Source organism: Poecilia reticulata, chromosome 5 (assembly GCF_904066995.2).
Source record: "Poecilia reticulata chromosome 5, P_reticulata-male-v2, whole genome shotgun sequence".
NCBI lineage: Eukaryota > Metazoa > Chordata > Actinopteri > Cyprinodontiformes > Poeciliidae > Poecilia > Poecilia reticulata.
Window position 1 is genome coordinate 5,347,575 of NC_088834.1, and position 14,535 is coordinate 5,362,109.

The window sequence follows — 14,535 nt, forward strand, 5'->3', positions numbered from 1 at the left end:
CTAGCTGACCATTTCTGGCAGAACTTCCTGAAGTACTACCTGCCAGGACTCCAAGCCCGCCAGAAGTGGCAGACTGAGTCAGCCAATCTACAAGTAGGAGATGTGGTCATGATTGTGGACAACCAGCTTCCGCGAGCACTCTGGCCTGTGGGTAAAGTCTCTCAAGTTTTTCCTGGACCAGACACCCGGATCAGATCAGCTGAAGTGACTGTGAAGGGACGCACCTACGTTCGACCCGTGGCAAGACTTGTGAGCCTACCTGCCCTGCCTAAGGACGATTAATCACTGCTTCTACTCAGCCTTTTTTCGGTTATTCATATTCACAGGTGAATATGGGGGCGGCTGTGGAAAAGGCTGCCTAAGACCTGAGGCTCTTTAAGGGGGGGCGGAGCTTAGAGCACCTGTGGATCAGCACGCAGATGGAAAGAAGGAGAGAAGAAAAGGAAGGAGTCGAGTTACCGATAACATTTGAGTAGTTTGAGTTGCCTTTTGCTGTTGTTACATTTTATTTTCGATGTGTGTGCGTGGAATACAAGTAAGTGATGTTAGGAAGTTAAGAATATTGTTTATGTATCTGAATATTTAAGTTTTAGCGTTAATTGATTGCATGCTTCGTTCACGTGCGCACTTGAGCTACACAACGTGGTTTTGTGTCGTGTTTAATTAGAAAGAATGATTGTGTAACCTTTATTGGTGCAGTTAGTTAAGTAAGTGTGTTATTTCAGTCATTTATTCATCAGACACTGATGTTGTATTATTATTTATATCTTGTAGAACCACACCTTTACGGCGAAATAAAGACTGAACAGCAAGTGCAGATTGAATCAACCGACTCTGGTTTCTTAAGGGTTCTGACCGGACTCACCGCAGTGATTTGACATTTTCATCAGCGAGTTTAAAGTTTCCCTAATTTTTACCTGCAGTGTTTCATTTATATTACTTAAGACGTTGCAGGGACCTTCATTTGGTTGGCAATTTTATTTTTTTTATTACATAGGAAACCTGTAAACGTTCCAAAATTACAAGCTGTTGCACTAACTGTAATTATTTTAGAGATTGAGATAGTTCATATGAACATCATTTAAAAAAATAATTTTAAAGTAAATTAGAAATTTTCATGGCAGTATACAGACCAGAGAACACCATAGCTTTATTTTTGTTTGGGTATTTAATATTTTCACCTGATTTAAAGATTTTAAAGCACATCTAATTAACAAATGGCAAATTGAAAACTAGTCAAAACAAACTTTTAGCACATCTATTTTTCTACCCTTAAAAGGTCTGAACTTATTTTATAACAGTAGTAAAAATGTTTGTACTTCAATGTGTTTATGATAATGGAAAGAAAAATGACCAGCTTTACTCTGTAACCTAATTCAACTGTTTGGGGGGACTGCATCAAGATTATGTGGTACAAAATGCCCTTTAGATGTTGCAGTATCATTAATGAGAATGAATTGGGAAGAGGCGGAGTTTAGGACTGTGTGGCTAATAGAAAAAGACCTACAAGAGCTACCTGAGCACAGAAAGGTCACCTCACTGTCGGGTCGCAGTGCGGAGACAAGACAGAGACAAAACTGGAGTGCAAACACTGTTTATCATGAAGAGAGATGGAGGGGGAATCACTATTTAAAAATAGGCTCAGAAAAAGGCGGCTCTGTTTGTCACTTTGATGATAATCCACAGACACAGTGGTGAAAAGGGAAAAGCTATTACAGTGTAAAGTGGTGCACAAGTCTATTTTTGCATCGCCTGCTCCTGATAACAATGTTTCTTAAATGTGATGAAAACGCAGTGATATATATATGCATCAATCGCTATGTTTCTTTCTCTTACAAGTTGGTGATATATTGGTTCATGCTTTTAATTTATCCCACATTTATTCTATATCTATAACTCCATTTAATATTTGCAACAACTTTGTGTTGTATATTTTTTTTATCTGATCATATTCCACTATTTGCACAGATAAGTACAAAGTTGTTGAAAGTTGTTAAATTATCATAAGGTACTAGCATTCACTGAATGTTTTTGTTACATTACAACCACAGACATCATTATATTTTAGTTGGATTTTATGTTGTGTGCCAAAACAAAGCAGCCCAACCTTGTGAATTGGAGGGAACCTGATACATATATGGACCTACATTATAACTCCATGGATCAATACTTTGTAGAACCAGCTTTTTTCTGCTTTTACAGAAGCAGCTACATCTCAACTGGCTTTGTGAATCTGGGAAAAATATATATTTTTTTATACCAGCTCAAGATCAATCAAATTGATTGGAGCGCATTTGTAAACAGCAACAGTCAAGTCTTTAATTTGATTTAGATCTTGACTTTGGGCGTTAAAAACTGAATGTGCTTTTACTGACACATCTCCACTGAAGTTGTAGCTCTTTGTTTGAGCTATTTGTCCTGCTGGAAGATAAACGTTTATCACAGTTTCAAGTATTTTGCAGCCTCTTACAGATTCTCTTTGAGCATTACCCTTGATTTAGGGCACAAGTAAAAGAAAAACAACTAATGACTGTGGCTTTTCCGTAACAGCATATCGCAGCATATCTTCTTTTCACTCTTCGATAAAGGCCACATTTACATGAATTACTGTTTGTCAATGGATTTTACTACTTGAGTTGTGCTCTTATACTTCTCAAGAAGTACCACGGGTGTGCTGGATGCTTCTTAGATTACTTCTCTCCTTATTCAGTTGGATTAAATTACAAACAGGTGGTGTCTAGTATAGCAGTTGAGCAAATTCTGAAGGTGATAATTTTCATTTAGTGGGTATAGAAGCTGAATACCTAATAGAAGCACAGTTTTTAATATTTTTATTTATGAACAATTTTGAAAACCATGAATCAAGTTCCTTGCACTTCATGAATTTGTCCTTATTTTGGTCGTCTTCCATATAAAATCTAGATAAAATACACTGAGGTTTGTTGTAAAAATTTGATTTAAAAAAAAGGCCCCAGGTGTGTTAGCATTCTATGCATTGATCTTTTAATTTTTCAGGTCAAGATTATACTTGCTTTCATACACTGGAATAAAATTGTTTTGGATTATGTAGCTCCACAATGTTTTATTAAGATGGAAGCTAAAGATTTTACATGTCATGTATTCATATTAACGGTCCACAGACAGGCACATTTATTTGTATGCTCATTTTCAATCTACATGCTTCTTTTGGTCAGAACACGAGTGTTGAGTGTTTTTGCTATCTTGTTTTCTTTTTGAGTTGGAATGATGTGACTTATTTTCTTGTTTGCCTTAGCTTTAAAAATGTAGCGGGTGTCACGTTTAGACCAACACAAGCATGCGCTGAGCCCACAGTTCCACTTACAGGAGCGCGAATTGATTTACAGGCGGGTGTGGGTTTGTTTTCAGCACCATGGAGAGCAACACCCCCTCAACAACAAGCGAAACAAAAGAACTGCTGGGAGGGTATTAGAAATGCTGAAAGACAAACACGTTGGCTTTTGTGGAAACTTTGTTTTCATTTGAGTCACAAAAAAATCTGATCACATTTCCTTGGTTTTCTAACACAAACACGACATCAGTTTGTCAAAACAGACTTTAGATTTTATTGTGAAACACGACAATACATTCGTGGTGCTATGTTTCTTTGTCATGAAACAGCTGAGTTTTTGACAGAAAACAATCAAATAAAACCAAAAGAAAAAAAAAATAACTCAGCTTGCTTTAACCTGTCATTCCCACGCAAAGTGTCGAAGACACCATGTGGGCTATTTAAAAACGAACTTTTATGTACCCAGTGTGAATAAGACAGAAGGGTTACTGCTCAGCCTTAAGTGTCAAGTTAATTTCCGATTGGGCGGGTGGTGGACGTATGTCAGACATATGCGCGCCGTGGGCGGGTGTTGGTGTGTTGGGAAAGAGGGGAAAAGCAGAAGGGAGCGCTGCGCTTCACCCTGTGAATTCGCAGAGAGTGTTGATGGTTAGGAGGCATGTAAGTGGCGTCCGCTTCAGCTCTCCAAAGCTGTGAGCTTTGGCTGGGAGTGACGCGGCGCACTCTGCCTTTCCAAACAGAAAAAAAAAAAAAACACCTGTATGGACGAGCACACTCCCAGCGCTGTCCAGTCGCCTCCTTCAGCCGAACACAACAGCACGATCGCGGCTGAGAAGGGGGGTTATGGAGAGGTGCAGAGGGACGTCATGACGGTGGAAAACATGCTGGAGGAGTCGGCCGTGTTCTCGGCGCCTCACCTGGCTGTGGATCGATATGAGCGCAGCCGCCAGGGATGCTGCGAGAGGGTGGTCATCAACATCTCGGGCTTACGCTTCGAGACGCAACTCAAAACTTTCAACCAGTTTCCAAACACGCTGCTCGGGGACCCGAGGAAAAGGATGCGCTACTTTGACCCACTCAGGAATGAGTACTTCTTCGACAGAAACAGACCCAGCTTTGATGCTATCTTGTATTACTACCAGTCAGGAGGGCGCATTCGGAGACCTGTTAACGTCCCCATTGATATTTTCTCAGAGGAGATTCGGTTTTACCAGCTTGGGGAGGAGGCCATGGAGAAATTCCGTGAGGATGAAGGGTTTATTAAGGAGGAGGAGCGCGTACTGCCCAAAAATGATTTCCAAAAGCAGGTTTGGCTTTTGTTTGAGTATCCTGAAAGCTCTGGACCTGCAAGGGGAATAGCCATCGTTTCAGTGCTTGTGATCCTAATTTCAATCGTTATTTTCTGCATGGAGACTCTGCCTGAATTTCGGGATGAAAAAGACATATCCACAGTGGCACCCACAGTGAATGGCACTGCTCCAAATGTGCCAAACCCCTTCACAGACCCATTCTTTGTCATAGAAACACTGTGTATTATATGGTTCTCTTTTGAGTTACTGGTCAGGTTTTTTGCCTGCCCCAGCAAAACCACTTTCTCCAAAAACATCATGAATATCATTGACATTGTCGCCATAATTCCTTACTTTATCACTCTGGGGACAGAGCTGGCCGAGAGCCAAACAAACGGCGGTCAGCAGGCGATGTCCCTCGCAATCCTGAGGGTGATCAGACTGGTAAGAGTCTTTCGCATTTTTAAGCTCTCACGACACTCTAAGGGACTCCAGATTTTGGGACAGACGCTGAAGGCCAGCATGAGGGAACTGGGCTTGCTCATCTTTTTTCTCTTCATCGGAGTCATCCTCTTCTCCAGCGCTGTTTACTTTGCAGAAGCAGACGACCCCACGTCGAGCTTCACCAGCATTCCAGACGCGTTCTGGTGGGCAGTTGTCACAATGACCACAGTCGGATACGGGGACATGCATCCGATCACTATTGGTGGCAAAATAGTGGGGTCGCTTTGCGCAATAGCGGGCGTGTTGACTATTGCCTTACCCGTGCCAGTGATTGTATCGAATTTCAACTACTTTTACCACCGGGAGACGGACGGAGAGGAGCACCAGCAATACCTTAACACGGGCAGCTGCGAGCACCTCCCCTCCGACGAGCAGAGAAAGTCGTGCAGCTCCTCTTCCCTCAGCAAATCAGAGTACATGGTTATTGTAAAAGGCATCAACAGTGCGTTCAAGCAGCCAAACTTTACAACAGAGACCAGTCAGAACTGTGTGAACATCAAAAAGATCTTCACAGACGTGTAAAGGGGCCCAATAATGGATCATTTATGAAGCATAAAGAGATGTTAGCTCTATTCTTGTAATGTTGATGTATAGCCAGTCGTGGTATGTCAGTCCATATCTGTGGCTGAACGCTCTAGATGTCCGTTTTAACAAACCTTAATGGGCCTAAGAGATCCAACTGACTGTACAATCTCTTTATAAGCCGCTGGCAAAGTAACAAGTGTATTGTTAAAACAGATATATTTTAGTGTACAACGCCACACGATGCCTACATATCTTGGTGTTATTATTGCAGTGTTGTCCGTGTTGGGATACACGTGTAGCATTTAATCCTGCCAGCCCATAAACAAACAGCGTGTTGTGCTTCGTGGAAAGACCAGTTCCGTTGTCCAGAGATGTTAATATATTATGGTAATATATGTAGCCAAATGTCTGTTTAGGTTATATCTAATATCAGAAGCTGTCCACGTGTTGGACTCTGCCGTCTTGTTTAGAGGTGGAGAGGGAAAATGCTTATCGTGAATTAAAAGCTGTATTTTCATTCAGAAATACTTATATAACCTATATTGAATAAAAACAGAAATTAAGAGATCCTGGTTCTGCCTGTTCATAGCACTTTAAATCGCGCGAAAAAGAAGATTGGGTTAAAATAAATAAATAAGCACAGACTAACGTGTTTGTGGTCATGTGCTCAGTGATGACATACAGCGTGGATGAAAGGAGGCAGAACGTTCAGCAAGTTCCGCCTTGTGATGCAGTCTCCATGACGACGGTGGTTTCCTGGGCAACCCCCGTCTAATGTTTTCATGGTATTGTGTGAGTTTCCCCAAATAATTTCCCATTTTTGCCATAGTAGGTGTAAAGCTGCGATCTATTTTAAGTGCATTTCTGTGTCCTTTTCTTTGTTTATCTCTTTTTGTATTTTAAATTCTTTTGCGAAATTCAAGACAATAAACTTACATTATTTTGTTTTTACTCCATTGCACCATTGAGGTACAAAAATGTGGATAGAGATGCGTAGAATTGCATGCTTATATTATTGTTTTAGGAACATTTCACAAAAAAAAAAAAAATCTGGCCAGATAATGGCAGACCAGTCCATTGTCCCTGATCATGCTTTTCCAAATACAATTGCTCTAGTCCCATGAAAGAAGGATCATAAATAAATAAAGAAAAAAGTAATTTAAACAAGAGGGAAATTGTGACCAGAATGGAAATAGTGGAAGTGGACTAGCAATTAGATTTTTTAACTCAAAAGTCAATTAACTTCCTGTCATGCTTAGAGATAAGCTTCACTTTAGAAGTTTAAGAAACAGTTTATAATATTTACTCCTATATTAGTTGCATTGCATTGATCTCACAACAGTAATGATGATGAGGATGACAACGACGACAATGATGATGGTTAATATTATTACTACACAACTACTTAATCCAATAATGTGCAAACTTCCTTAACTTTTTTCCCCCCAAATTTCCCTTTTTTTCTTGTTTGCTTTAGCGTGGGATGTAAAATCTCTGCTTAGAAAATTAGACATGAATTTGTTCAAGGTGGTTCCCTGCTAAACAGTAAGATATTTTAAGAAGAAAAGGTCTGTCTGTTAATCCATGTATTGCTCGTATTTAGGATAAATAATTCTGTGGCATGTGTTGGAATAGGAAAAGAGGATCAACCCTCTTTTTCTTCATCTCTACTCCTCAGATCTCTGAGTTGGCATGCCAACTTGATTTGACGTCAGCCACCTTTTCATCTACATCAGAAGACATACAGGCACAGGCTTTAAAACTGAGAGCCGAATACAAGCAAACAGTACAACTTAAAGCAGTCTGTAAAGTAATGATTTCTCTATGTGTGCTGTCATCATACCATGCATTTCATGCATACCACAATGGCTTGTGGTATGCATGAAAACATTATATTTCATAGTTGAGTTACAGTTGAATCTTCTGTTGCAGATTTATCTTTTGTTTCAGGAGTTAAAGGGAGAACAAATATATTGTCTTTACTAAAATGAGAGAACTAGTGTGATTTCAGATATACTGTATGTGCCTTACTTAAATAAATGATCAAGTAAGGCATCAAAAACCTAATTTGTTGGTAAGGACAGATCATCTTAAACTATCTTTTTTATTTTTACTATAGTAAGTCTTGTTTGTAACCCCATAGGATTAGTCATACTTAATTTTAAGCTCTGCGCATTTACAGTTCTGAATAATAGCTCACTTCTGCCATCTGGTGGATCAAAGAAATTATTACTACTAAGAGGGAGAAAATACCATTTGGAGATGGCAATACAGGTTAGCTTCTCTTATAGACACGATTTTGGAATTTATGAAAGTTGGTAATTCTGACTAATAGATAAATTAATTTTTCATTGAGATAATAATACTGTGGGATTTTTTTTTACGGGAAAGCAGCTGCACCTGTCTTAACTGGACTTTACAAGAAAATCAACAAATTGCAACCAAACCTCTAATAATAAGATCATACTTAAGTATTACTAATTTATCCTGTTCATGATATAATATATGTACAGTTGTGACAAGAGAGATATCTATCATTTAAATGTTTACAGTACATGCACACAATTCATGGTTACTCAGAGCAAAATAAAACAAAAAATTTTAGGTCAGCAGTTTACATGGTCATTTTCTTTTCTCATGCTGTAAGCAGGAACAATCCATGTGTCAATAACTGAAGTAGGCCTGGAAAGCACCAAAAAGCTTCCTTGAGGGTTTTAGTTTGACCCATTATTTTTATTTCCCATGAGAAAAAGGGAATAACAGTGTGTGAGCCAGAGTGCATGGTAAAAACTCATTACTTACACGTTGCACTACTTTGAATAAAGCACAGAAGTCCTAATAAAGGTGACTTTACATAATTCAGGGTTGAAAAATCCTGTTTGAAAATTCATATAATCTCCAGAATGTTAAAGCCTTACTCGGGCAAATAAGCAACAAACTATAAATATCTGGCTTTTTTAAAAGATGGTTTGAATGCTCTACTCGACTAAAACATGGTAAATAGAGCACTGTGAGAGAGTAGCTAGTTTTACAATATTTTAAACATGTACTATCATCACACATGATGAAAGGATCTCCCTACTCCAAACCACATTACATCTGTCCCACAGCTGCAGGTGCTCTACATCACAACTGCTGAATTGCCCTGTTCTTTCTGTCTACCCTTCTGGAGTCCAAGTCCTTTTTCAATGTATTTTTAACAGCAAAAATGAAAAGGGGCCAGCTAACTGCCCATAGTCGTTAATCATCTTCTGCATTGCTCAACAGTAGTGCTGGCGAGGGACAGCAAGTTTGACCATCTTACTCTGTTGGGGTTTCTGGAGAAGCAAAAATTTCATTAGCAGTAAACTTGTTACGCTTAATATGCCGGGGTATAATGGGCCTATCATTTTAGATTAATGTTGTTTAGCTCTCAGTTGTCATGGTAGCTGTTATTTTATTTTGTGCAGTGATGCTCATCATGTTCATTAGATAAGTACGGCAAGCTAAACTGAGACCATGTTAATTGTATAAGAGAAATTATAACCTTGCGATATTACATCGCAAGGTTAGATCGTTTCCAGGATCTAACCTTGAAAGATGTTTTAATATACATCTTGCTTTAGTTATGTAGTGAGACTAACTTGTCACTACAGATGTTCAAATTAAAGGGTAATTCCATCAGTTAAATGCAGCGTGAAGAAAGTCAAATTAAAAGCTTTATGGCCACTTGTGTTTTTGATACAAGGCTGACAATTTTAGAATGTGGGAACATATGCAACTGTGTCTGCATGCTTTTGTATGTGTCTGAGCCTACATGCTCGAGTGCAGCATAGCTGTAAGACAGTCACTTCTTTCTATGCCTCAGTGCAGACTACTGTGGGTTTCTGTGAAACAGAGAGCGACGTATAAGGAAGTATAGACAGACTGGCATGGTGCAGAAAAACGCATTGGTAAAGAAAAGCACACAAGCTCTACAGTTTGTTCTCTTTGTTGTTGCTGATGCTGCAGGAAGATGTGAGGACGAACATCTAAGGTATTTTTCAGTCTGGGTTCATTGGGAAGAAGTAGTGAAGACCCCAGGCTTCCCCTCACAACTCACTCCCCTTGTGTGAGTTCTGAATCTTTTTCATGCGATGCATGAAAAAGATTCATGCATCACAGCAGTGTGCTGTCTCTGATGATACCCAAAAAGTCAGAATAGGGTGTGTCTGCCACGAGAGGCGCCTCCTGCCATTGCTGAACTTTACTGAGGCATAATAATTATAAATCACTAAAGGGCTGTGTCTGTTGTTGTTAAATAGAGCACCGGTCGCTTTCCTTTCTTCTCTCGATGATATTTCAAGTGGTACAGTTTTTGCCCTAAAACTGTACCTCTGTGTTGCCAAAAATAAAATATATTGCCTTTATTTCTCTGGGTGCCATGCATCCATCTGCTCCTTGCAGGGCATGTAATGGCACTCAGGGGGATTTCATAAGGTTCACTCTTCTGCATTATGCCTCCTTGTTGAGGTCTTTCAGTCAGACACAGGAGTGACTGTCTGTGAGGAAGCAGGTCTGAGAATGCATACGTTTCTCCTCTCCCTTATGGGTCCAGCTCAAAAATACCTTTCATACACCCAGCTGTTACGTGTGTTTACAAATGTGCTCCAGGTGTAACAAACCATATCTTACAGTTTATTTGAAGACATTCTATGTTTAGCTTTACAGACATAGTAATGTAGACTGCTGTGTCATCAGGCTTCACCTGAAATATCTCAGTGGCAACAGAAATTCAGCATGGAGTGGCCGTGATGTCACTGCCCAGCTACCTCTCATGCCTGTTCCAAACTGTTGTCTCCACTGCAACCGAGTGAGGATGAGCAACAGAGTTGTTCATTAAAGCAACAATGCTGACTTAGAACAGCGTCATTTGATGAGTTGGTGGTATGAAACGAGGGGAAAAGTCAGATGGGTGTTGGGGTTTTAGTTGTCAGGCAGTATGACCGAGAAACGTGCTGTCCTTGCTCTGCCCCCAGGTGTCCCGTGAGTCAGAGCGGCTGCTGGGCCCAGAGCCAACTGGATATCAGACTGTTTCATTTAGCTGAGGCACATTTTCTGGTTCCTTTAGTCACTCAAAAACATAAACTGGAGGATGGTATCATGACACGATAAATCCCAAAAGTCAGATCAATGGTTAGGTGCATGTGTGTGTGTTTCTTATTTTGTTTTTGCTTCAAGTCATGACACTTACTTAATATTTGACAAAGAAAACTGAAGTAAATAATCAAATAATTATTTCATTCATAGTAAATGAAAGTAAACTAGCAGTTTTTGTGCTGTCACAGCATTCTTTTTGGATTTATTTGGTGATCTAAAACATTTATGTGTGAGAAGAATACATCTTTAAAAGGTCATAATACTTTTAAAATGCATTTATGAGAAGGTATTGTATGCAGTAAAGCAAGAAATGTAAAGGAAGTAGTGCTTGGTTTGGCTAAAATATTAAAGAGAGGGGAGTATAATTCATTAAACACAAAGTATTTTCTTACAGATTCCTGCTCTTCTGCTCTGTTTCTAAAACGACCAGAGTCCCAATTTGATTCTTCCTCTTAGGTGTCTTATTTCCAATATGACCTTTGGTGTAATGTAGCAGATTGATTCTATATCAGGCTCTTACCTTGACTTGAATTTCCCTCACTTCTATAGATCCATCATACAATGCAGCGTAAGAATCTCCCTGCAACAATGACACTGACTCACAGTCCTTCCCCTCAGCGTCAGCATAGCTTTCTGAACTGAACGGAGTCAGAATATATATTTCTGTATATGTCTTCATGGTTTAATTCAGCTCAGGTTACATAATCTCTCATATGAAGTATGAAACATCTACAGGTAGTCCAGAGGAGGAACTCAGAGCAGCAGTGGGTGTTTAGGACTCCAGCTTGGGTGCACACTGCAGTGGGCCAGTGTCCTTGTGTTTCTCCTGGCGTCTGGCTCGTTTCCAGGATCTAACCTTCTCCGGCTGGGCTTCAGTCTGATGAGCAGACCTATCCCTCCCTTTTTGTCCTCTCCTTCCTCCCTCTCTCTTTGCATTACGATCTCTACTCTCCTCAGCTCATCTTCAAATGTACTTTTACCTCCAGGACAAATAGAGGACAAAATGAGGTGCAGCAGGGATTCCTATCAGTACACCTTTTGCAACTTATTTATTGGAACCACTCCTCTAGTCTATTTCTAACCTGCAGTACTTCTTCAGTTTCTGTCTCCTGAACAGTGTATTGGGAATGACTCATCTCCTAGAGGGATAAATATACAGAGTCTCAGTAGTTTTTGGAAAGAAATAGAAAAGCATCAAGGTTGAAAGTTTAGTGAATGACCCAAGGACATTTGTAGGAAAAAAAAAGTCTGCTGTTTTTTTTAGAAAAGCAAATGTTATAGTGTATAGGTACTCTATGTTTTCATGGAATTTTTGGTTTAGTCTGGTAATAATTCTTTATTATACAATTGCATATCAAAATTAATGCACAAGTGAGAGAGGAGTAATATTTGGAAGAATTATATTTTTTCGATTAACTTAACATACAGACCATATCGATGTTACCATAAGGCTTTATGTGAGCTATTATCAAGCACTATGAGATTATATGAAATCTGTTACGTCTGGTTTGTGTGTGTGTGTGTGTGTGTGCGTGTGTAGGTGTGTGTGCGTGTGTGTGTGAGTGACTGTGGGGGGTAGCATGTGTGTGTATAAGGATGAGTGATTGCTGAAAACCTGTAGCTGCTGCAATGCAGTATCAAGAAGGAGGGAGGCATCGATGCCAGAAAATGACCACAACACTCAAGGGACTGAATGGCCAGAAAAAAACAAAACAAAGAAAAAACAGGGCATTCTCCATTCATAAGAACACATGACATCCAAGAATTATGAGTGCAGCATGTTAAAAAAAAAAAAAAAACACTTAATTGAGCTCTCTTTTGTCACCTCAAGACATGGTTCCAAATTAGAGTTACTATATGTGGTGCTTCACATCTCTTTAGGTCTTTCAATCTTTGTCATAAACTGTAACAATATTTTTAGATTTGATGCGAGCCCAACACGAAGTTGCTGATGTTTGTGAAATCACTGGATGTTCCTAGTCAGCTTTACTCATAGTTGTAGAATTGCATTCTAGCAATATTCTGAGATTTTCATACAATCTAAGTCAATGGAAAATTTGTTTTCAGGTATTGTAATACATTCTCAGTTAGATTTGAGTCTGGACGTTTTAGTGAATTATTCTAAACACAAATACATTTTGATCTAAACCATTTCATTCTGTCTATGGTTGTATGTTTAGGTTCATTGTCCCTGCAGAAAGTAAATCTCTGGCCCAGCTCCAGGGTTTCTTTCAGGATTGCTCGGTATTAAGCTCCTTATATCTTTTATTTAACTCTGATCAGCTTTTTAGTCTCTGCTGGCTGAAGAGATTTTCACAACGTGATCCTGACACAACTATCTGCCACTATTGCTCAGTCTAAAATATTTCAGTTTTGGTCATATCTGAACAAAGCAAAACTTTCAAATGTTGCACTGCCAGCATGGCTTGTGACAAACTGGTAACAGGGTTTTTAAATGACTTTCTTTCAACAATGGTTTTCCTCTCATCACAGGATGAGAGGAAAAACAAATACAGATTTGTTAAGTGCACAACTAATAGTTGCTTTGTAAGCATATTCCATAAGGACCATGGTAGCTCTGCTAAGTTACCATGGTACTTTTGCTGCTACTCCAAGTAATGTGCTACTATCATGATAAGTTTCCACAATTTGGACTTCTTGACCATATATAATTGTTTTTTTTTCTAAAACTGATCATTTCTTTAGCTTCTGTAACATTATTAAGGTTGAGACAGTCGTCATCGCACCATCTGACAAACAAGGTGAAGCCACTGCTTCTCTCTTGGAAAACCTCACAGCTAACATGTTAAAAAGCAAAGTGAACAGCAGGGAAAGCTGGTACTGAAATTGAGACTAGATCTGCTCTTTCTCCAAGACCTGCTGAATTATTTCAGTCGGGAAGGTTTAATAGAAACAGTAAAATCTGTTCATGCAGCATAAAATAACAAACCACAACTTCAATTAAGATATTTGATTGCATCTTATTAAAAACAAAAAATATATTTCTTTAATCTGAAATAAAGAACTTAGCATTGCCAATTGGTATACAAATCAGGTACTAAAAAAGAGATAGTGCCAACTTTCTGTTAGAATAATCAGTTCCAATATCGAAATGTTCAAATACAAAGGCATGGACATCATAACCAGAGGCATATTTTTGATAAACAGGTTAAATTGTGCAGATAGTACAGCACACCCATTTCAGACTTTTTTTTGTTCCACATAATTCTTTACCTTTTTCTGCTTGTAAACAATGTTATATAAAACATTTTCACCAAGTTATTTAATTGAAATATATATATATCACAGAAAAGTATTTAAATATTTACAAAAAACTCAAATCCTGGAAGCAAATTTATTTTTAACAGTTTTAAGGTCCACCTTACATTGTCAGATGTTTTCACATCTGTGTGTGGTTAAGTATCTAAAAGATTTTGAATGCAGCAAGGATTTGATTTTAATTCCAGGCAGCCACCTAATGCAGCACAAGCTGGGTTAGAGCCCATGGTAACAGGCCCCAGTCTAATAAATAATGACTGTCCTGTCATCAAGAACCAAGAAAAGCGATTAAGAGATACTAAAAAGAACCTGCTTCTGTGGAAGCAGCAGACCAGATGGACACTGTGGCAAGGTTGGCACCCAGGATGGTCTCAAGTCTGCCAAGTGTAACATTGGAAAGGCTTGCACAAATCATCCTGCTGTCTCTCCCATCCCCCATTCTTCCCCATCATCTTCTTGTCTGAGGGATTCCCATTGACCTCTGTGGTCATTTCAGGATACATTCTCGAT

General features: G+C 39.1%; 1 protein-coding gene across 1 annotated transcript; it reads left to right on the plus strand.

The window, feature by feature from the left end:
- Positions 1-3,424: 3,424 nt before the first annotated feature.
- On the plus strand, positions 3,425-6,579 carry LOC103464695 (potassium voltage-gated channel subfamily A member 3-like). The gene has a single exon (XM_008408952.3). The coding sequence runs from the start codon at positions 4,072-4,074 to the stop codon at positions 5,623-5,625; it is 1,554 nt and encodes a 517-aa protein (XP_008407174.1). The 5' UTR covers positions 3,425-4,071; the 3' UTR covers positions 5,626-6,579.
- The last annotated feature ends 7,956 nt before the right edge of the window (positions 6,580-14,535 follow it).